Source organism: Neofelis nebulosa, chromosome 3, assembly GCF_028018385.1.
Source record: "Neofelis nebulosa isolate mNeoNeb1 chromosome 3, mNeoNeb1.pri, whole genome shotgun sequence".
Taxonomy (NCBI): domain Eukaryota; kingdom Metazoa; phylum Chordata; class Mammalia; order Carnivora; family Felidae; genus Neofelis; species Neofelis nebulosa.
The window spans coordinates 206,796,158-206,818,755 of NC_080784.1; the positions used below are offsets into that span (position 1 = coordinate 206,796,158).

A 22,598-nucleotide genomic window follows, 5' to 3' on the forward strand; every position below is an offset into this window, starting at 1 on the left:
TGGCCTCTGCTGTGGCCCCGATCCCACAGAAGACGGCCCCTTTTTGGGACAGCCCGGGCACACGGTGAGGCCGGGGCCACGGACCCACGCCGCAGCCCGAGCACCGGGGGGCAGACGGGACGGTCCGGAAGCAACACTCACCTTCCTCTTGAGGACGCTGAGCTTCTCCACCACGCCATCCAGAAGGCTGACCACAGAGTCCACGGCGGGGCAGCCGCTCAACGTCTTCTCCAGCTCGGCCACCACCATGGTGACGTGGCTCGTCTCTCGGTCAATGTTTTTCTGAGCAGCCCGGAAGCGTTTATTCAGTGTTTCATAGGGCACCTAGGGAAGAGAGGCAGCTGGCGTGTGAGCACCCGCCGTCCTACGTGCGGGACCCCAGACCTCCTTCCTGGTACTTCGTCAGGCAGAAGTCCTAGGCTTCCAGGGGTCTAAACACACGTCTACTACCCACAAAGGGCCTGTGCGAACCGAGGACCATTCGTGTTCCTGGACGAGGACACCAATGTGAGGATGTGTCCTGTCCCCAAATCCACAGAGGTAGTGCAGCTGCACTCTTTCTGGAGAACGTTTACGGGTGCATTGTGACAAAGTAATTAATCCCCAAGTTCATCCAGAATGACAAACAGTTAAGGAAACGACCGCAAACGCGTAGTGCTGGGGGCTGCAGAGGGCCCACGATGGGCCCGGTGGGGGCAGCGGGGACGTAACAGCGGGGGGTCACGCGGGACGAGGGGGAGGGCGCGCCAGCACCTACGGGAAATCGTGAGCGCGCGTTTAACTGCTACGTGAACCGCCTTCCCCTAATACCCACCAAGGATGGCGTGTCCTTCCAGAGAGAACACCCCTCCCAGCCCTCCTCCCGGCTGCGGGCCCAGCACTTCCCACCCACCAAAGGCCAGCAGTCACTGCAGAAGTCTGTGACAAGCCGCGCCAAGTGCACACCTTCCCTACGGTGGTGCCCGACCACGGGGAAGGATCCGCTCCCAAGGGGCACCGCGCTCGGTGGGGAGGAGCCGGGATTCCCAGGGGCGAAGACACCAAGGTGACAGCATAAACCAGAAGGGCCCGGACCCGGCCAAGGAGGGCCACGGCAACAGGACTCTTGCCCGGGACCCGGCGAGGCCACCGCCGTCCTGTCCCAGCTGCCACTCCCACCTCGCCTCCCTTGGGCACACAGTGGCAGTGGGCAAACACTCCTGTCCACACCTTGGGTCTTATCAGCCCAAGAGGCGGAACACCACTAGACAAGCCACAGGCGCCACACGGGGAGGGCTCGTCCCCTGCAGCCTCCACGCTGGGTCCGGCACGAGCAAGACGCGAGAGTCTCTGAGAGGAAACAGAGCAGGGCCGTCCCCAACGTGGGGTGACACACGACCACCCACGGCACCTGCGCCTCTTCAGCTGCGTGAGGTCGACGGCCAACCAGGTCTGTCCTGATCTCACGGTCCCTGACGGGCGTGGACAAGGGGGAAGCTGCAGGCGGCTGGCCGGCCGCAGACACGCACCTGTCCCCGCACCCAGGGGAAGAGACACCCCGCGCCGAGCCTCAGTTCTGCCACGCGTACCTCGCAAGAGAGTAACAAAGCACAGCACAGAGACCTGGGTGCTCGCGCTTGCTCGACTCCGGTCAACCTCAGAGGAGGCGCCGAAGCCGGGTGCTGCTGGGATGCTGCCGCGAGCAGACTCCCTTTCAGATTCCCGGGCTGTTTAACTTAGAGCCTCCACCCACCCCAGCGGCCCCGCAGACCGACCGTGTGAGGACAGGTGTGTGTCTAACCTGACCCGGCCGGCACTTTCGTGAGACACAATAAACAGGATTACTGCAAAATGTACTGAGACAAATCCCGTGATGCACAGTAACAAACGCTTCGAAGTTTTACTCTCAGATTCAGATGTTAAAACTACACTTCAATAAACGCGGTCAAAAGGAAAAGAGAGTAAGTCACACATCCGCACACACGGTCAGTCCGAGCACGCGCCAGGTGACGGTAGCGTCCCCGCTCCACGCGGCTGTTAGGCAGGAGAGCACCACTGTGCTCTGTCACCCACGCTGGACACGGTCGTGCTCCTAAGTGCCAGCAAGACTCTGCGTGGTCGACATACCCGCGCTCGGCGGGTGACAGCACGGGACTCACAGGAGTGACGTGTCTCAGCATCCCGCCTTCCGCTCGGGACACCCGGCCCGAGGCTCGTCCCACGGGGCCAAAGGGGACACAAGAGGAGGGTCCCAAGCAGGTGCCACAGGCTTGAGCCCTCCACTTGTATCTTGTATCCAAAAAGGAAGCCAGCAACGCCCTGACATTCACCTTCAGTGTGTCATCAACATCCAGACCCGACAACGCATGTTGTGAGGTGACGAAGTGAATTACTCTCTTGACGACCTGATGCGCTTCTGGGTGCCGCTAACAAAACCACGTGACAGCACTGCTGGTGGCGCCGAGCCCGGCCGTGCTCCTCTCCTGCCCGCCGTGTGACCCGACCCGAGCCAGCCCCTCAGCCGCCGCTCCTGGCTCTGACCTCCGGATGGCCCTGCCGCGTGCCTCCTGCGCCACTCCTCCCACCCGAGGACGGGCCTCCTGCCCTCCGTGCTCCGGCCCCTGTGAGGGCCTCACCTTCTGCTGCCCACACCCCCATCTGCCCAAGCCCCCCACCAGCCCGGGCCGCACCCGGAGGTCGGCGTGGGACCGAGGCCAGGGATGTGAGCGCCCGCCACCGCCCCTCCGCAGACACGCCGCAGGAGCTCCCAGAGCACGGAGCCGCCTCCTGGGCCAACTTCCGGCCGGAGGACACAGGGCAGCTGACCCCGGAAAGCTCCTCAGCCTCTGCCCGCAGGGCCCGCAGCCTGGGCTCCCTGCCTTTCCCCAGCTGCCCCCTGCCGCTCCGTCACCAACGGCTCCTTCACAGGCTCCTTCCAAAAGGCCTTTTGCCAAATGAAGGAATGGAATTTCAGAAATGCTGAAGATTCTGAACCAAGCAACCATCATTCAAGAAGGAGGGCAAAATTAAGACACTTTCAAACACGGAGACACTGCCAAGTTGAGCACCCACAGCCTTTTCTCGGAGGGAAACGACTCAGAGAGTCCTCCACGAAGCAAGAATAACCACATGAATGAGAAGAAATAACAAGATACAAGAAAGAGCTGAGGGGAAAGAAACGAGTAAAAAATACAATCAAACCAAGAGAGGAAAAAAACAGGTAGTTAGTTTAAAAGGAAAAAGAAAATCCATGGCCTAAGTAAGGTGGATATGGGGACGATAAGTTTCAGAGATTTTGAAAGAATCCCAAAATAAGAGGCAAATACTAAAAACGTACTCTTAAATGTATAGGCAACAAAACAAAAGTAGACAAATGGGGACCACACCAGGCTGACAGCACCCAAGGAAAAGGGCTGGAGCAGACATTTCTCCAAAGAAGACGCCGTGGCCGACCCATGAACGGAAAGGTGCTCGGCATCACCGAGCCTCAGGGAAATGCAGAGCGGAACCAGGAGACCCCACGCCATACCCCGGGGGAAGACGGCCCTCAGAAAAGCGGGTCCACGGGCCTTGGCGAGGGTGTGGGGAAACTGGGAGCCCGCGCTTTGTCGGTGGGGACGTAAACTGGTGCCGCCGCTGCAGAAACAATGTGGCGGGTCCCCCGAAAATCAAACAGGGAGCCCCTGTGATCCGGTAAGCCCACGCCCGCCTCCCCCTGCGACCCAGTAAGCCCACGCCCGCCTCCCCCTGTGACCCAGTAAGCCCATGCCCGCCTCCCTCGCCATCCAGTAAGCCCACACCTGCCTCCCCCGGCAATCCAGCAAGCCCACGCCCACCTCCCCCTGCGACCCAGTAAGCTCACACCCACCTCCCCCTGCCATCCAGCAAGCCCACGCCTGCCTCCCCCTGCCATCCAGCAAGCCCACGCCTGCCTCCCCTTGCCATCCAGCAAGCCCACGCCCGCCTCCCCCTGCGACCCAGCAAGCCCACGCCCGCCTCCCCCTGCCATCTGGTAAGCCCACGCCCGTCTCCCCCTGGGACCCGGTAAGCCCACGCCTGCCTCCCCCTGCCATCCGGTAAGCCCACGCCCACCTCCCCCTGCCATCCGGTAAGCCCACGCCCGCCTCCCCCTGCCATCCAGTAAGCCCACGCCCGCCTCCCCCTGCGACCCAGTAAGCCCACGCCCGCCTCCCCCTGCCATCCAGTAAGCCCATGCCCGCCTCCCCCTGCCATCCAGTAAGCCCACGCCCACCTCCCCCTGCGACCCAGCAAGCCCACACCAGCCTCCCCCTGCCATCCAGCAAGCCCACGCCCGCCTCCCCCTGCCATCCAGTAAGCCCACGCCTGCCTCCCCTGCCATCCAGTAAGCCCACGCTTGCCTCCCCCTGCCATCCAGCAAGCCCACGCCTGCTTCCCCCTTCGACCCAGCAAGCCCTTGCCTGCCTCCCCCTGCCATCCAGTAAGCCCACGCCCGCCTCCCCCTGCGACCCAGTAAGCCCATGCCCGCCTCCCCCTGCAACCCAGTAAGCCCACGCCCGCCTCCCTCGCCATCCAGTAAGCCCACACCTGCCTCCCCCGGCAATCCAGCAAGCCCACGCCTGCCTCCCCCTGCCATCCAGTAAGCCCACATCTGGCCCGGGTGTGCACCCAGAAGAACTGAGAGCAGGGTCTCCAAGAGGTGTGTGCACCCCACGTTCACAGCAGCACTGTTCACATCAGCTAAGATGAGCAAGAACCCAGAGTCCATCGACAGACGCGTGGGTAAGAAAACGTGGTCCACCCGACGAAAGGAAGTCCTGACAACTGGTGTGACACAGGTGACCCTGCAGGACACTGTGCCAAGTGGCATAGCCAGGCACAGAAGACTAAGCTGTGTGATTCTTCCTACATGAGACAGAGGAGCCGTGTGATCAGAAGCACAACACAGAAGAGCGGCTGCCAGGGGCTGGGGGGCAGGGGGAGCTGTTTAATGTGCAACCGGGACTGAATGTGTCCCCCATAGTTTGTGCATTGAAATACCACCCCCAGTGGGATGGCGTATGGAGACGGGAGCTCTGGGAGGTGACTGGGTTACCCGGGTGGGGTCCTCAAGACTGGAATCAGCGTCCTTACAACAGGGACCATTCACTCTTCACCACACACAATGCAGACAGACGGTGGCCATCGGCAACCCGGAGGAGGCCCTCACCAGAACCACACCGGCCCAATGCCCTAGCCTCCAGAGTTTGGAGAATACCTTCCTGTGGCTTACAAGCACGTGGTCCACAGCACTTTGGATTGACTGAGACAAACGGGTACATAGTTCCAGTTGTGCAAGGCAAAAAGGTCTGGACACCTGCCGCACACTTAAAAAGGCCTGAGATGGCTAGTTCGCGTCACGTTTCACCACAATGAAAACGATATTCCTGATACTGATGCTACATGACAATGCTATCTGATTTCAAGACTTAACCGTGAAGCTATAGCGATCAAGACAGTGTGGCCTTCGTGCAGCAACACAGGGACCGGCGGAGTGTGGAGAACCCCGAAATGGACCCTCATCGTGTTCTGTCCAAGGAGACAAGCAATCCAGGGCGGAGAGGACCATGTAGACAGTGACATGGGAGGGGGAGGGCTTCAGTCTATACCTCAGGTGGTCCATAAACCCCCCCTTAGAAGATCATGGACTCAGGGACCGAAACAAAAGCTACAACTACAGAACTTCTAGATGGGCACATAGAAGGAAATCTTCATAACCCTAAGACAAGCAAAGTTTCCTAAAGGGATATAGAATGAAAGAAAAATTGATCAATTACACCTTATCAGAACAAAATTCTGCTCTTTGAAAGACAATTTAAGAATAAAGACAACTATGGCAAGACTAGGAGAGAACATTTACCATATGGAAATCTGACAAAGGACCTGTACCTAGAACATACTTAGAACTCTTACGACTCAAGACCAAAACAATCCCATTTTTAAAAATATTTTGAGACAGAGAGAGAGAGAGAGAGAGAGAGAAAGAGAGAGAGAGAGAGAGCGCGCACACACATGCAGGGGAGGAGCAGAGAGAGTTAACCCCAAGCAGGCTCTGTGCCACCAGGGCAGAGCTCCACGCGGGGCTTGAACTCACAACCGTGAGATTTTTTTTTTTTTTTTTAAACATTTTTATTTATTTTTGAGACAGAGAGAGACAGAGCATGAACGGCGGGAGGGCCAGAGAGAGAGGGAGACACAGAATCAGAAGCAGGCTCCAGGCTCTGAGCTGTCAGCACAGAGCCTGATGCGGGGCTCGAACTCACGGACGGTGAGATCGTGACCCGAGCGAAGTCGGACGCTCAACCGACTGAGCCACCCAGGCGCCCCACAACCGTGAGATCTTGATGTGAGCTGAAGTCAAGAACCAGACACTCAACCAGATGCACAACTGACTGAGTCACCCAGGCGCCCCTGGGAGGGTTAATTTTATGTGTTGCCAACCTGACTGGGCTACGAGGTGCGCAGACACTGGGGGAGACACGGCTCTCGGTATGAATGGACATCAGCATTTGGGTGATGGGCTGAGTAGAGCAGGCGGACTCCCCAGCGGGGTGGGCCTCCTCCAATCCACCCAGACCTGGAGGGAGTAAGAGGCTGGGAGGAGGGACTCTCCCCACTCAACGGCAGAGCTAGGACGTCAGCTCTTCCGGGCCCCCAGGCGCTTTCGACTTTTTGACCCCGGCTGCTCCATCGGCTCTCCAGGGGCTCCAGCTTGCGCACTGCAGACCTCAGCCTCCGTAATCCCACGAGCCAATTCCTTCCGGTCGGTCTCAATCTCTCTTCACCTCCCCTCTCCGTTTCTCCCTCCCTTACCGGCTCTGTCTCTCTGGAGAGCCCTAAGACTTCACACCACCTGCTGGCCAGGCCGAGGACACCTGGATGCCATCGCTGGCACCTGGGAAGACAGTCTGGCTGTTTAGTACGACTAAACACACGCGTGTCACTCAGCAACTGCAATCCCAAGAGAAATGAACACACAGTATTCACAAAGACAGTTGTGCACAAATGCTCATAGTAGTTTTATTCTTAAGCCCGAGACCGGAACCAACTTGAACGCCCACCCACGGGGATGGTAACCTGGTGCCCGCTGATGTGGGGTGCAGCACGCTGAAGCTCCGACACAGGTGAGGGACAAGCGAGACCCAGAAGGTGATGTTCTAACACCGGGACCAGTGGGAGGGGGGCTTCTCCACCAGGTCGACTACCCCCTCCCCCCCCTACTCGGCAACAGTGTCTAGAGACTTTTTTTGATCTGTCACGACTGGGGTGTGGTTGTGAGCCTGCCAAACCACAAGAGGAAATTAAATGGAACAAAGAAAACCTTATCAATTTACAAAAAGGAAACAGAAGACACACAAAAGCACAGGAGACAGAAAACAGAGTAAGGGGTGAGGATACGCCCACAGTATTAGTAATCACTGTGAATTGGATGGCCGTGGGAAGAAACACCGGAGCAAGGCTTTTTTCTTTTTAAAACACCTCTCAGAAACAGAGTAAGTAGACAGACAAAAGACAAATGGAAAGGAGAAAGCCACAGAGCGGGGCCGCCCAACGCAACTCTGAGTCGCACATGCGTGCAATTTTAAGTTTTCTAGTAGTTCACCCAGACTGCTAGGCAGAGCCCACCCAGTCACCTGCTGAAAAGAGCGGGATGAAACGGATTTTTAGTGGATCTTATTTAATCCAACACCCCCCAAATATTTACAGACATTTTGCATTACTTTTTTTTTTTGTGCTAAATCTTTACGAGTGAGTGTACGTTCTATTTCACACTTAGAGCACGTATTTGGACCAGCAGCCCTGCAAGCACTCACTGCCACGCGGGGCTCAGGGCGGCTGCGCTGGATTGTGCCGCCACGGAAAACCCGGGGTGAGGTCTGGGGAAACTCGGACCCCATTCGCGGCTGGCGGGGAGTGCAGATGGACGGCGGGGGGGACTTGACAGTCGCCACCCAAACCGTGCCGAACCTTTGACCCGGCCGTTCTAATTCTGTGGGTCCATCCGAAAGGCCGACCAGCACACGTACGTGGACCCACGGGCCACCGGCACCGGCCCGAGCCTGGTGGTGCCGTGCAGGAGGGCTCCCTAATCGTCTGTTGAGATGGGCTGTACAAAATGCTGACAGGCTGCCATTAACTTCCCAATTCTTAGTTGAAATACAACTCAGATATCATAAAACTCACCCTCTGACAGTGTACAACTTAGCTTTTAATGTTATCTCAAGGTTGTACAACTATCACCACAAACACTTCCAGAACATCTCATCAAGCCAGAGAGAAATCCCTTACCTACTGAAGTCTTCCCCTTAGCGAGGCGACCAAGCACCAGTAGCCAGCTTCCTACCTACACGGATCTGCCCGCCCTAGATACGTCACATAAATGGAATCATACCTTCTACGGCCTTTTACCTGGCTTTTTCTTTTTTTTAATGTTTTTATTTATTTTTGAGACAGAGAGACAGAGCATGAGCAGGGTAGGGGCAGAGAGAGGGAGAGACACAGAATCCGATGCAGGCTCCAGGCTCTGAGCTGTCAGCAGAGCCCGACACGGGGCTCGAACTCATGGACCGTGAGATTATGACCTGAGCTGAAGTCGGACGCTTAACCGACTGTGCCACCCAGGCACCCCTGGCTTTTTTCCCTTTATTTAGCAAGTTCCCAAGGCTCCACACCATGATGTAAGTACTTCAATCCTTTTTATGGCTGAATAGTATTCCACCACACAAATTCACCATTTATTTACACACTCATAAGTTGATGGACATCTCAATGGCTTCCACATTTTGACTATTATGGATAATATGGCTACAAAGATTCCCATACAGGTTTTTGTGTGGACATCTCTTCATTTCTTCGGGGGCGATATCTAGGAGTGGAATTGCTGGAAACTCTATGTTTAACTTTTTTTTTTTTAATTTTTTTTTTTAACGTTTATTTATTTTTGAGACAGAGAGAGACAGAGCATGAACAGGGGAGGGGCAGAGAGAGAGGGAGACACAGAATCTGAAACAGGCTCCAGGCTCCGAGCTGTCAGCACAGAGCCCGACGCGGGGCTCGAACTCACGGACCGCGAGATCATGACCTGAGCCAAAGTCGGCCGCTTAACCGACTGAGCCACCCAGGCGCCCCTCTATGTTTAACTTTTTAAAGAACTGCCAGATTGCTTTCCAAAGTGTCTTTTATGCTCCCCAGAAGTCCGTGAAGAGTTCCGGTTCGTTCACATCATCATCCAACACTTGCTACCGTCCATCTTGCCAATTACAGTCGTTTCAGTGTACATGAAGTGGCATCTCACTGTGGTTTTCAATTTGTATTTCATTAATGACTAATAATATAGAGCATTTTCTCACATACTTATTAGCCATTTGTATATCTTCTCTGGAGAAGTCTATTCAAATCATTTGTTCATTTTAAACCTGGGTTGTCTTTATGTTATTGAACTATAAGAGTTCTTTGTAGATTCTGGATACTACTAGATTCTTATCAGATGTGATATGAAAACATTTCTCATCATTCTGTCCTTGGAGGCACAAGCTTTTCACTTAAAAACATCTTTTTAATGTTTATTTTTGAGAGAAAAAGAGAGAGACAGATAGAGCACAAGTAGGGCAGGGGCAGAGATAGAGGGAGACACAGAATCGGAAGCAGGCTCCAGGCTCTGAGCTGTCAGCACAGAGCCCAACATGGGGCTCAAACTTCTGGACTGTGAGATTATGACCTGAGCTGAAGTTGGATTCTAAACCGACTGAGTCACCCAGACGCCCCAAGCTTTTCACTTTTGAAGTCCAACCTTCAACAACCAAGAATTCTGTTTTGGTTTCTTGTGCTTTAGGTGTTCTTACTCTTACATTTAGCTTTCTGATCCATTTGGAGTTAGTGCTTGCATATGGTGTGAAGGAAGAATTCAACTTCATTCTTTTGCAAGTGGATCTCCAGTTGTCTTAGAACCATTTGTTGAAAACCCTCTCCCTTCCCTATGGAACCCTCTTGGCACCCTTATTGAGAATTACGTATGGACTTATGTCTGGACTTTCAGTTGTAGCCCACGAATCTATTTTTAGCCATTTAGCCAATAAGCAAGAAGTGTAATTTGGGGGCACCTGGGTGGTTCAGTCAGTCAAGCGTCCAACTTCAGCTCAGGTCATGGTCTCATGGTTCGTGAGTTCAGCTTAGAGCCTGCAGCCTGCTTTGGATCCTGTGTCTCCCGCTCTCTCTGCCCCTCCCCCACTCACACTTGCTCCCTCTCTCTCAGAAATAAACATGAAAAAAAAATTTTTTTTTAAGTGTAATTTGTACTAAGTTTCGAAACCAGGAAATGTGAGTCCTACAACTTTGTTCTTTTTCAAGATCATTATTGGCTGAATGTTTGGGTCTCCACCCAATTCCTATGTTGAAGCCCTAATCCCCAATGTGATGGTATTTGGCATTGGGGCCTTTAGACATAATTAGCTTTAGACGAGGTCACAAGTGTGAGGCCTCTACAATGGGATCAATGTCCTCATGAAAGGAAAAGACCAGCATGCATCTTCTCTCATGTGAGCACACAGTGACAAGACAACCATCTGCAAACCAAAGAGGGTCACCGGGAACGTGAATGTACTGGCACCTTGATCTGAGACCTCCCAGCCTCCAGAACTGTAAGAAATAAATGTCTGTTGTTTAAGCCACTCCAGTCTATGATCTCTTGTTATAGCAGCTTGACTGGACTCAGATAATTAACTGTCCTGGCTATTCTGGATTCCTTGCATTTCCATATGAATTTTTGGATTGGCTTCTCAATTTCTGCAAAAGAGCCAGCTAGTATTTTGATATTTGATACAGATTGGGTCGAATCTGTAGATGAGTCTAGTGCTGTCTTAACGGTGAAGTCTCATTCCTAGGTACTTTATTGTCTTTCATGCTCTTATAAAAATTTTTTCCAGCCCTTTTTGATTGCTCGTTTCCAGGGTGTAGAAGTATAACTCGTCTTTGTATACTTATCTTGTGTCCTGCAACCCGGCTCTAGCTCTAGTTTATCAGTTCTAATGAGTTGTGTGGGTATGTATGTGTATTCCTCATGACTTTCCATATACGAGATCATTTCATCTGCAAATGAAGTTTTGTTTCTTCCTTTCCAATGTGAGTGCCTGTTATTTCTTTTTCTTGCCCAACTGCCCTGCTTACAACCTCCAGGACAAATTTGAATGGGAAGTGGCCAGAATGGACATCCTTACCTCTGTCTTAGGGGGAAAGTTTTCAGTCTTTTACCACTAAGCATGACATTAGCTGTGGTTTTTGCATAGATGCTCTTCATTAAGTTGAGGAAGTTCTCTCCTTTTCCTATAAATGGAGGGTTTTTATCATGAAAAAGTGTTGGATTCTGTCATGTGCTTTTTCCCGTGTCTATGGAGATGATCACATGGCTTGTGCCCTTTATTAACGTGGTATGTTACGTTGATTTTTGCATGTTGAACCAACCTTGCATTCCCGGGGTAAATCCCATTTAGTCATGGTACATAAACCTTTTTGTATGTTGTCAAATATAGTTTGCTAGCATGTGGTTGTGGATTTTAACACCTATATTCATTCATAAGAAATACTGGTTTATAGTTTTCTTGGATATCTATGTCTGATTTTGCTATCAGGGTAATACTGACCTCACAGAATGAGTTGGGAAAGGTTCGTTTTTATTTTTTTAGAAAGAGTTTAAGGATCAGTGTTAATTCTTTTTTAAACATTTACTAGAATTCACTAGTGAAGCCATCTGATCCTGGGCTTTTTTCTTTATGGAAAGTTTTTTGTTTTTTTTTTTAACCTCTTTTCATGTCATAGCCTGTTCAGCCATCGTTTTTTAACCTACAAAATAGCAATTTTACATGGTTCGACCCGATCCATTTTCCCTTTGTGCTCCTTGCCCAACATTCAACAAGAAAAAGAGGTTTTGGATCTTTCTCATCAATGTGAATCAGTTCTTTATGGTTCATATTTGGTAAATTTTTTAAAAATTGTTATTTGCTTTTATTTTTTTAAGCTTTTTTATTTAGTGTTTATTCATTTTTTGAGGGGGGGAGGAGGGGTGGAGAGGGAGACACAGAATCGGAAGCAGGCTCCGGGCTCTGAGCTGTCAGCACAGACCCCAATGCAGGGCTCAAACCCACGAACCTCAAGATCAAGACCTGAGCCGAAGTCGGATGCTCAACCAACCGAGCCACCCAGCACCCAAATAAAATTGTTATTTGCTTTTAAATTCTGGTTCTATATTTATCTGGGTATCCCCAGGATTTAAATTTGTATTAATCAAATGTACTCAGTCTTTCCTTGCTAATATGTTGCATGACAACTTCTAAGATCACAGGATTTCTGTTTAGTTAGCTGATGTTAAATTATACTTCCTCCAGTACATTTTTCCCCTTCGGTGACTCATAAAAAGTATCCTTCCTGTTTTCATGATTGAAACAGAATCTGGCAAACACCGTAAGTTAAGTTTTGTAGAAAACATCTGTACTTCCCTCCAGCTCTGTAGCGATCCTCCTACACCATGTCATCTGCCTGAGTGTGTGTTTGTTCAAACCTTCTCCAGTGTTTGCTCTGGGACTGCTGACAGTATTTGCTGACAAAGAAACGCACTTTAGTTTGTCATCATAACGTCTGCAGCCATTTTTACCAGCACAGGAAGGAAGTATTTCCCCAACGGCACAGGCCTTATCTTTCACAATGAAGAAACCTCACGAGGGGTCTCGACGTATTTATTCCAAAGCTAGTGACATCTTCTAAAGCGTTCGACTGAGCCCTGAATGGCGGGAGACATCTCTCTACATCCCAGAGATCTCTGTCTCACGTTCCTGCGTGTGGCATGAGACGTCTCCCCAATCACAGCAGCTCCCTGCTTCCCTGGGCTGACCTCCCGAGCGCTGCACACACCCCGGGGGAGGCTCGTCCGGTTTCCAGTGGGTTTCTTGAAAAAAGACGTTTGCCGTCAGCTTCCGGGGGCCATCGCGGGGAAGGGGGAAGAGCACAGCCAGCGCCCCCATGACCTCTTCTCCGGGTGCGCGACCGTCTCACCTGCCGCCCGCTGGGCACTCGCAGAGATCTCTTCCCGCGCCGGCCCGTTTTAGAAAGGGAGGTACGAGGAAAGCGGCGCGAGCTCCAGATCGAGTCAGACGAGTCAGCCGGCGCGCACGGCGCAGCCGAGCAGCACCACCGCGGTGGGAGCACCGGGGCCGCGCTCCACGTGGTCGAGCGCCCGCGGCCCTCAGGACGGGCTCGCCCACCCAAGGCGACGCCACCCGCCGGCAGGCCCCGCCATCCGCTCGCGTCGGTGGCTCCGGCAGCGCGGGCCTCCCGGCTGGTTAGCTGCGACGGGGACCCGGAAGCAGCTCTGCACGAGGCCCGCACGTGCCTCGGCGTCGGGCAGGCCCGGCCCGACGGGCGCCTCCGATTACAAGTAAGAAGTATGCGATCGGGGGCATCTTCAGCCGTCAGCGTCCTTCCGACAGACACGACGTTCCCTGCCGGTGCCAAGGTCGTCCTCCAGGCCTTTCCTGAGAAACCACGTGGTGTCTCCTCGGTGTCCATCACCGGCAAAGCTCACTGTGAGACTATCTCTGTTGCCGTTTTGTTATCGTGAACAACATTCCCCACGAGGCGCTTCTCCACGAGGCGCTTTCACGGGTTATTGCTGACACAGAAAAGTGACTGATTTGGGGGTATTTTTCGTGTGCCCGTTACTGTGTGAAACATTCTCATTAACTGGAGTAGTAATTTTCCAGTTAGTTTGCTTGTGTTTTCTGAGTACATAAACACGTCTCATCCATTCGGAGTTACATTTACTCATGTTTCAGTTTTTACTTCTTTGGACAGAAATGCCAAAATAATGTTTAATAGTTCATTTCCTTTTTTGTTTGTTTTTATTTAAAAACATTTTTTAATGTCTTACTTATCTTTTTAAAAAATGTTCATAATGTTTATTTTTGACAAGGAGCACGAGTGGGGGAAGAGCAGACAGTCACACACAGCATCTGAAACAGTCTCCAGGCTCTGAGCTATGAGCACAGAGCCCAACGTGGGACTCGAACCCACGAGCCGTGATACCATGACCTGAGCCGAAGTCAGATGCTTAACCGACTGAGCCACCCAGACGCCCCTGTTTGTTTTTATTTTTGAGACAGCACGAGTGAGCGAGGGGCAGAGAGAGGGGGAAAGAGAGAGAGCATCCCATGGGGGCAGACAGAGGGTGGGGGAGGGAGGGAAGGAGAGAGAGAGGGAGGGAGGGAGGGAGGCGGAGGGAGGGAGGCAGAGGGAGGGAGGGAGGGAGAGAGAGAGAGAGAGAGACAGAGAGAGAGAGGGAGAGGGAGAGAGAGAGAGACCGTCCCACAAGGGGCAGAGAGAGGAAGAGACAGTGAATCCTGAAGAGGGATTCAAGCTCCACCTGACACGGGGCTCAAACTCATGAACCACGAAACCATGACCCGAGCCAAAGCTGGATGCTTAAGTGACTGAGCCACCCAGGTGCCCCTAATGGTTCACTTGTTAAATGAATTATTTCTTCTCTGCCCTCCACAAAGTTTACAATCCCAGGGGTCAGAAACAGACAGAAGCAAAATACAGAATGTCTCAGATGCCAGTAATGGCAAAGAAGAAAAACAGAGAGGGAGATGATGAGGCTCCCAGTTGAAATAAGGTGATCCCACCTTGAGGGAGATCCCGAAGCAAAGATCCGAGACCGTGAGGGAGCAAGACAGATGACCCCCTGGAGGAAGAGGGTTCCGGGCAAAGCAAACGGGTACAGAGGCTCTGAGGAGCCACCAGCACATCTTCTAGCAGCAGGGAGGCCACCGTGGCAAATGCCCAGGGGAGCAGAGGTGGGTGAGGAAGAGGAAGTGGGGGCAGAGGCAGGGGTCGGGGCCCAAACCCACTCTGGACCCACGGAGAACAGGGAAGGTGCTGTCTGGGGTGGCCTTGTGGTAGCTGTGCCGGGCTCGGGCAGAGCAGGGACCGGTTAGGAGGCCACCTCAACCCACAGACACAATGGGGGCTGCGGCCACGGTGGCAGGAGGAAGGCAGTGAGCTGCAGGAGATTCTGAGACGCTGGGGAGCCACAGAACGACATACAGATGTTAAGCTGTGAGGACAGAGGGGTCACGGCCCTAGCCTGAGACCGGGAAGACGGGGAGGAGGCAGACAAGTTAAGAAGTTCGGATCTACTCATGCTGAGCTACGTCACAGAGATCCAGGTGACCCTGGACCCTGGGCTCCGGGGTGGGGGAGATGACCTTTTGGCAGTGACTGGTACGCACAGAGCGTCCTCGGAGCGCACGAGATCACACACGATCACCAAGACGGCGCATGGTCACAGACGGGAGGAGGGGGCAGCTGTGAGCTGGGGAGAAACCTGGCCAGGGTGCAGTCCTGGGGGCCCAACAGGACCTTGTGCAGGGAGGAGGGACCATCAGTGGGTGCTCCCTGGGAGACACCATCAGGATCACGGGAGGCCCGGCCAGAGCGCCGGCGGGCAGCATGGCTTCTAATGGGGCCTCCGACAAAAGCAAGCAGACAGAGGTAGTTCCGTCAGGCTGTGATTAAAGCCATAAAGAAAGCAAAACAGAGGAAGGGACAGATCACAGCAGGAGCCACAAACCCCAATTTCATTCAGGCCCAGGGCAGCAACAAGCCCACAGCCAGGCTGTTTTTTCTAAGGTCCCTTTGAAGCTAGATACAGCCAAGCCCAAGCCCTGGCCTCCGAGCTTAAGCACAAATGCTGAACAGCACTTCTGGGAGGCCCCATGGAGGGAGCTGGCACCTTCTCCCCTCCTCTCCCTCTCTGTGCTGCCCGCGCCACGGCGGCCGCGGTCCCACAGCCAGGGCAGAACAGCAGGGGATCACAAGGATCGTGGGAAACACAGGCGTCAGGAACACCCCCAGATTTTGAAGGGACCCTGAACGAGCGGCAGGAGAGCGCGGGCTCCACATGGGATGGGCCGGCCGGGGGCCAAGGAGCAGGGCAGGGCATGGTTTTGCGGGCCGTGTCCTCCAGGCCTTGCCCAGATGTACGAAGAGACCCAGCAGGCAGGAGTCCAGGGGAGGCCAGGCGGGAGTGGCAGGCCGCGGCACAGAGACCTCCCCAGGGCTGGCGGCTGCCACGGTCACCCCGGGCCGGAGGATGCCAAGGGAAGAGCAAAGGCATCTGCCGAAGACAAACCGTGAGAGGAAGCGAGAGAATGGCGCCCCGGGGGCCGAGAGGAGGAGGCAAGCGACTGGCACTTATACCGAAGGCGAGGGGACTGTGGCCTCGGGGCACTTCTGACTCAGACGGAACAGACATGCGGGAGGAGGGGGCAGAGAGAGGAAGCAGCCGCTGGAGGGCACGGGGCGACCAGAGCCGTGTGCACGCTGGTGGAGCAAGCCAGCGAAAAGGGGAAACAGAGGCAGGAGGGAAGAGACGAGAGTGTGGGAGCCACGGGCCAGGAGGGCGAGCGGACCACGAGGGGAGGGGGGCAACCGTCGTGTGGGAGGAGCTGGGAGGAACGTGCGGGAAGCGGGGGGCACAACGAGGAGGGGGCAGTCAGCGAGGCCATCTGCACAGCTGGGTGTGTTCCTCCCTTAGCCACATTCGGCCACACTTCACTTAGTAAACTACTTAACAACACTTAGTTACTATTACTTAGTTGTTATCCAAACAGCGAATACATCGGTTTCCTCAGAAAGCTTTCAAGAGTGGCCCCCAAGTGTAAAGACTAAAACAACGCACAGCCGTGAAAACCAGCAGCTACCTCTGGAGACCGTGCCCTGCCCTGATTAGGTCAGCACCAAGCGGCCCCACTCATCCAAAGCCCCAAGGGGGGTGCCGCGTCACACACACCGGCCGGCCTCCTCCTTCCTCTAGTGCTCGGGGGTCTTCCCAGCTTGCTCCCCACTCCTGCTGAGCCGCACACGCGGTCCGTGGGGAGGTCTGGGCCCTCGGGGCCCCGCTGTCACAACCTCCGTGAGGCTCTGGGGACATCCTGGGCCCTACGGCTCCGGTGGGACTGGATGCCAATGGTGCCAGGGTCCGCCTAGGCTCCAACACAGCCCGCGGAGCTTTTCCCCCAAGTGCGCGTGCCCTGGCCGCCCCCGGAGGGCCATCGCACCCCCCACGGCCCCACGCTCGCCTGACTCCACGCGCGGTTCCGGGATCTGAAAGGCTGGCACCTACTTGTTTAACAGCTCCCTCCCGCCAAGCCCGGTGGCACCAGGATGGGGACAGAGTTCTCCGGGAGCAGCAAGGAGTGCGGGCCGAAGGAGCTGGCACCTCTACCCTGGGGTGCCTCGCGGAGGGGGGCTCCGAGAGGGGGGCGGTACCAGCAAGCCCTGCCTTCGGACCTCACGCCCAGGACGTCTGGCTGCTGCCTGCCTGGCGCTGGGCTTCCCATGCCTCCAGCTGCCACAGCCCTTCCTCTCCCAGCACGAGGCTGCTTCCAAGCATCATGAGCAGAGCGGGCACATCGACCTGTGCCCCCAAGTGTCTTGTCTGTGGTCAAGGATCTGAGCAGCGGTGCAGAGACCAGAGCGGAAGGCTGGGAGGATTTCGACTACGCTCTAGCTCTGGGGGGTTCTGGAAGGCGAAGGCAACACGGGGCTCTTGCAGGGAAGAGCAGATGGGACTCCAGAAGGCTCTGGAGGTCCCACCAGAGGAAGGGAACCAGGCCCCAGGCCGGATTCAAGTAATACAACCACCTTCTGGGGGAGGGAAGGGCTCACTCGGTCAACCAAACGATCTCAAGGGAAAGGAAGTAAAGACCCAGCCGACTGCCACTCTCTAGGGCTCAGCACAATCAGGATATCTGTCCCTTTTTTTTTTTTTTTTAATTTTTTTTTTCAACGTTTTTTATTTATTTTTGGGACAGAGAGAGACAGAGCATGAACGGGGGAGGGGCAGAGAGAGAGGGAGACACAGAATCGGAAACAGGCTCCAGGCTCTGAGCCATCAGCCCAGAGCCTGACGCGGGGCTCGAACTCACGGACCGTGAGATCGTGACCTGGCTGAAGTCGGACGCTTAACCGACTGCGCCACCCAGGCGCCCCAGGATATCTGTCCCTTAAGACCAAACACTCGTGCTGACCACCCTTCCTCAAACTTGAGAACCCGCAGTCCCTAAATCCCCAGCTGAGTCTGGGAAAGTTCACCGAAAGCTGGAACTCTGGGCCTCGCGCTGGCATAAGCCCGGGACGCTGAAACACTGCCATAGAGGACCCGGGACCCAGGAGGTAGGCCCACAGACCCCGCTGGGAGCACTGCCCCAGGTCCCAGCCTGTCACGAGTTAGGGAGAGGGGCCAGCTGGGAGGGGGCACTGAACTGGCTCAGGTGGGGGACCCCCTGGCTGGGAGGGCCCGGACGAGGTCCCAGGCGAGACTCCAGATGAGGAATCAGGGTCCGGAGCCAGGTCTCCCAAGGACCGGTTCTAGACCCCTTCTCCCGGGCTGTGATGAAAACCCCGCCTAACTTGGGTAGTGGTAAAGGTCTCTAAAAAATTATCGTAGTTCAGCTCTCTGAGGGGAAAAAAAAAAATAGAATGCGTCAAAATATTAACAGGATGATCAGAATGATTTGGAAAATAAACATAAGGTACTCTTATGAGAGAACGCTTTTTAAAATGCAATTACAGCAGGGCCTCTGGTTCAGGGCGCTGACAGGAAAAGCCTCCACCAGGCCCAGGACACAGGGCTCGTGTCCCACCGACCCCCCTCTCCCTGCTGTGGTCAGAACATAAAAACAGGTTCCGCAGAGCAACTCCCGGCCGGTGGCTCTCACCGGGGCGCTTCTGCCCCCCCCCCCCCCGGGACGTCTGGCAGTACCTGGAGGCATCCTGCGGGCATGCCGCTGGCATCTGGTGGGCAGAAGCTAGAGGCGCTGCCGGGCCCCCGCTACGCCGTCGCCCAGCCCGAACGCGCCTGTGCTGGCCACGTCGCCCGCCGCACACCGGAGGGCTCCCGAAGGAGCGGGTGCCCGGGTGGGCACGTGCGGGCAGCAGCGCCTCACGGCCATGCCATTCTCGCCCCGCTTCGCCAGCGGATGAGCGCGGTGCCCACCAGGGCCCACGAGCCCCCTCCCGGCCCCGAGGCTGTGGGGAACCTGGCCCGATTGGCCGATGTTCTGAATCGCGAAGACCCCTGTCCCGTCACGTGTGAGGAGGAACGGCCGTCGGGACAGCAACGGGGGCTCGGCCCTGCTCCCCCCACCCTGCTGCACAACGCACCCTTGAACCGGAGAAGCGAGCACCGGCCCCTCAGCCCTCACTCCCCTCGCCCTGGCGTGGATTCGGTGTCCCTCCCGCCCGCGGCACCTGTGTCTGTGACCGGCACAGCTCCGAAGTGTCAGGCCTTCCAGCGTTCTGTGCAATTCTCTGGAATTCTGTATTAGCGTGCGTTCCTAAGGCAAGGGTCCCTAGCTTCCCGGCGAAACTTCCTCATGGTGCATGCACTAGGAATCACTCCCGAAAACTTCTAGAAAAAAATGTTAACTCTCAACAGGGACACACGTGTCAACAGAAAATTTGTCATAGGTGATCTAAATCTGTCAGAGGATATGGTGGAAATAGCTTCTCTGATCGCAAAAATTCATCTAAAAGCTTTCTAGGGGCGCCTGGGCGGCTCAGTCGGTTAAGCATCCAACTTCAGCTCAGGTCACGATCTCGCGGTTTGTGGGTTCGAGTCCCGCGTTAGGCTCTGTGCTGCAGCTTGGAGCCCGGAGCCCGCTTCGGATTCTGTGTCTCCTCCTCTCTCTGTGCCTCCCCCGCTCATGCTCTGTCTCTCTCGGTTTCTCAATAATAAATAAACGTTAAAAAAAAATTTCAAAGCTTTCTAAAGCTGGGTGCCCAGGTGGCTCAGTCAGTTACGTGTCCGACTCTGGATTTCAGCTCAGGTCGTGATCTCCTGGCTGGTGAGACCGAGCCCGGTGTGGGACTCTGTGTTGTCAGCGCAGAATCCTGCTTGGGATTCTCTCTCTCTCTCTCTCTCTCTCTCTCTCTCCCTCTCTCCCTCTCTGCCCCTCCCCCTCTCGCTTGCCCACATGCTCTCTTTTGCGTGCGTGTGCGTGCTCTCAAAAACATTTGAAAAATCCTTTTTTTTAAAGTTTATTTATTTTGAGAGAAAGAAAAAACATGGGTGGGGCAGAGACAGGGAGAGAGGGAATCCCCAGCAGGTTCTGCGCTGCCAGCACAGAGCCCCATGGGGGCTCAAACTCACAAACCATGAGGTCATGCCCGAGCCTAACTCGAGATTCAGAGGCTTAATTGACCGAGCCCCGCAAGCGCACCCGAAAAAAATCCATCTAAAGCAGAAGTAAAACTCTTTTCAATCTGGTGAGCTCACTCGAAATGACACTACAATATTTCCTCACCTGTATGAATACCTGCAGGACTATTTTTAATCAAAGACTATTTAATAATTCTAGAAATCAAATCACATTCACGGCTGTGAAACAACAGAAAGAACTCGAAAGGGAAATCCCTTCCTGCCTGATGTTGCCCACACTCACCAGCCAGCACCACAAATGACGAACTCTGCCACAATTCTGTCAGCCCCACGACAGGCCTGGTGGTGGACTGAGTGAGACAACAGGCCAGCAATCAACAGCTCCCCAAATAAAGCCTTTTTTTGTTTGTTTTTGGTGGAGGGAGATAAACATCAACCCAAATGATGCCTGCTCGGGGCCTCAGGTGGCACGATGTGAGCCACAGGGCCTTCAAGGAGTTGGAGATACCACCGCCCAGCACCTAATCTCGAAAGGGCCTGGCGAACAGGCAGCTGGTTCGTGTCAACAGCGCTCTCCTGTCCTCCTGGGTCAGACAAGGCGCCGAGAAACACCACCGCTCCACAGCCGGTTAAAGAAAAGCAACAAAGCCTCACTTCTGCTTTCTGGTGAGGACTGTGCAGGACCCTCCGACGAATAGCGACAGCTATCCCGTGTACCTTCCAAAGAGTGCCGGCACCACTGCAAGCATTGCGGGGTCCCTCAATTCACCCAAGGTGACGCTGCTGCGATCACGCCTCTGACAGGAGTAAACGATTTCAGAGTGGTCTCTCGATCTCAGAGTGGTCTCTCGGTAAGTGACGAGCAAGGCGGGGCAGTATTCAAACCCAGCCCCCCCCCCGCCCCCCTCCCCGGGCTCAGCGCTCACCGCACCCATCGCCGCCACCTGTCACCACTGAGGTGGATGGGGACACTGGGCTCTGGGCTCTGCCACGAGGAGGAAAAAGCTACCCGGCCTCTCAGGAAAGGAATTTGGAATCACAAATGCCTAGCCACAGTTCTCCTGGGAATGTCGCGGCCTTCGTCTCCTAAGGAACTTGTTTCCTGATGCTTTGTTCTCATCAACTCCTCTGCGAACTAGGTAAGGAGCCAGTGCAGCCCCTCCTATGAGAGCCGCGGGCTTCAGGCTCAAGGAAGGCGACTTGGCTAAGTGGCCATCCAAGGTCACACAACCGGCAACCGAGTGGCAAGGGCTGTCTTTCAGGTTTGGTGACGCCCCACAAGATGGGTTCCCATTAGGTCGTTAGGTCTCTCCCTGTAGGCTCCTAATTAGCGACTGGAAGCCAACATACCAACACCCTCTGACGTTAAGCTTCCGGGACACCCACCGCGAGCCACATCGGGCACTCTTGCGCCCGCGACCCCACACCCTGGAAACGCCGGCCTCCACCCCGGCCCTCAAAGTCACCAGCCTGCCTACCGCCGGAAATGTCACTGGGGCAGTTCATGCTTTTTTTGTGTTTTTTGTTTGTTTGTTTTTTTCTTTAGGATGAAGGGGCCACAATCGGACTCCAGAGGGCGAAGCGGGGCGCCAGACAGACGCGCTCCACGCCCTGCCACGAAGTCCTCTAAGGCCGGGCAGGGGCATGGGCGGCCACACGCCACACCCGCCGGGCCTGCAGGACCCCAGACCCCACCGGCCCTAGGGAGCCCGGGAGGCCGGTCTCGCGGGTCCCCAGACCCGGGGGAGGCCGGCCCTGCAGACCCCCACACCCGGGGGAGCCCAGCCCCGCAGACCACCCCCAGACCCCGGGGAGGCCGGCCCTGCAGACCCCCAGGCCCCGGGGAGCCCGGAAGACCAGCTCCGCAGACCCCGAGACCTCGGAAGCCCGGACGCGCAGACCCCCAGACCCCGCCCGGTGCCCCAGGCCGCGCCCCGGCCCCCACCCTGCCCCACCTCCCTCTCCTCGGAACCCCTGCGGCCCGCGGGCCCCGGCCAAGCGCGGCCGCTACCCCGGCCCGCAGACCCCACCTTGAGGGTCGGGTACTCCTGCACCTTCAGGGTCATGGAAAGCTGAGCAGCTGACTCCTGCACCGCCATCTTGAATCGGCCAAAACATTAGCGGGTGGGGGAAGCGCCGCGCGCGGCACGCCGGGTAGTGACGTCGCGCTCTCCGGCGGGGGCGGGGCGCGCCCGGGCGGGCCGACGCGCCTGCTCCAATCGCGTCCGCCCACCAGACTGTGGCGGCGGAAGAAGGCGCGACCGCGGCGTGCGCGCGGAGAGGCGTCCGGCCGGACCAATCACCTCTGGCCCTCCTCGCGTTCGGCCAATCAGCGGGAAGCCTGTCTGGGCGGGTTCCTCCTTGAACTCGCGGCCGGGGACGCTCCCGCCGG

General features: G+C 55.5%; 1 protein-coding gene across 3 annotated transcripts in view; it reads right to left on the minus strand.

Annotated features, from left to right (window-relative positions):
- Positions 1–22,385, minus strand: part of MAEA (macrophage erythroblast attacher, E3 ubiquitin ligase) — a 38,112-nt gene extending 15,727 nt beyond the window's left edge. For all 3 annotated transcript variants that reach the window (XM_058723237.1, XM_058723236.1, XM_058723235.1), the window contains exons 1-2: positions 22,237–22,385; positions 142–324 (exon numbers count right to left, since the gene is read on the minus strand). In XM_058723237.1, coding sequence (XP_058579220.1) covers positions 142–324; positions 22,237–22,305 — 252 coding nt within the window. In that variant the 5' untranslated portion in view covers positions 22,306–22,385. The remainder of the gene's footprint in view (positions 1–141; positions 325–22,236) is intronic.
- Between the last annotated feature and the right edge of the window lie 213 nt (positions 22,386–22,598).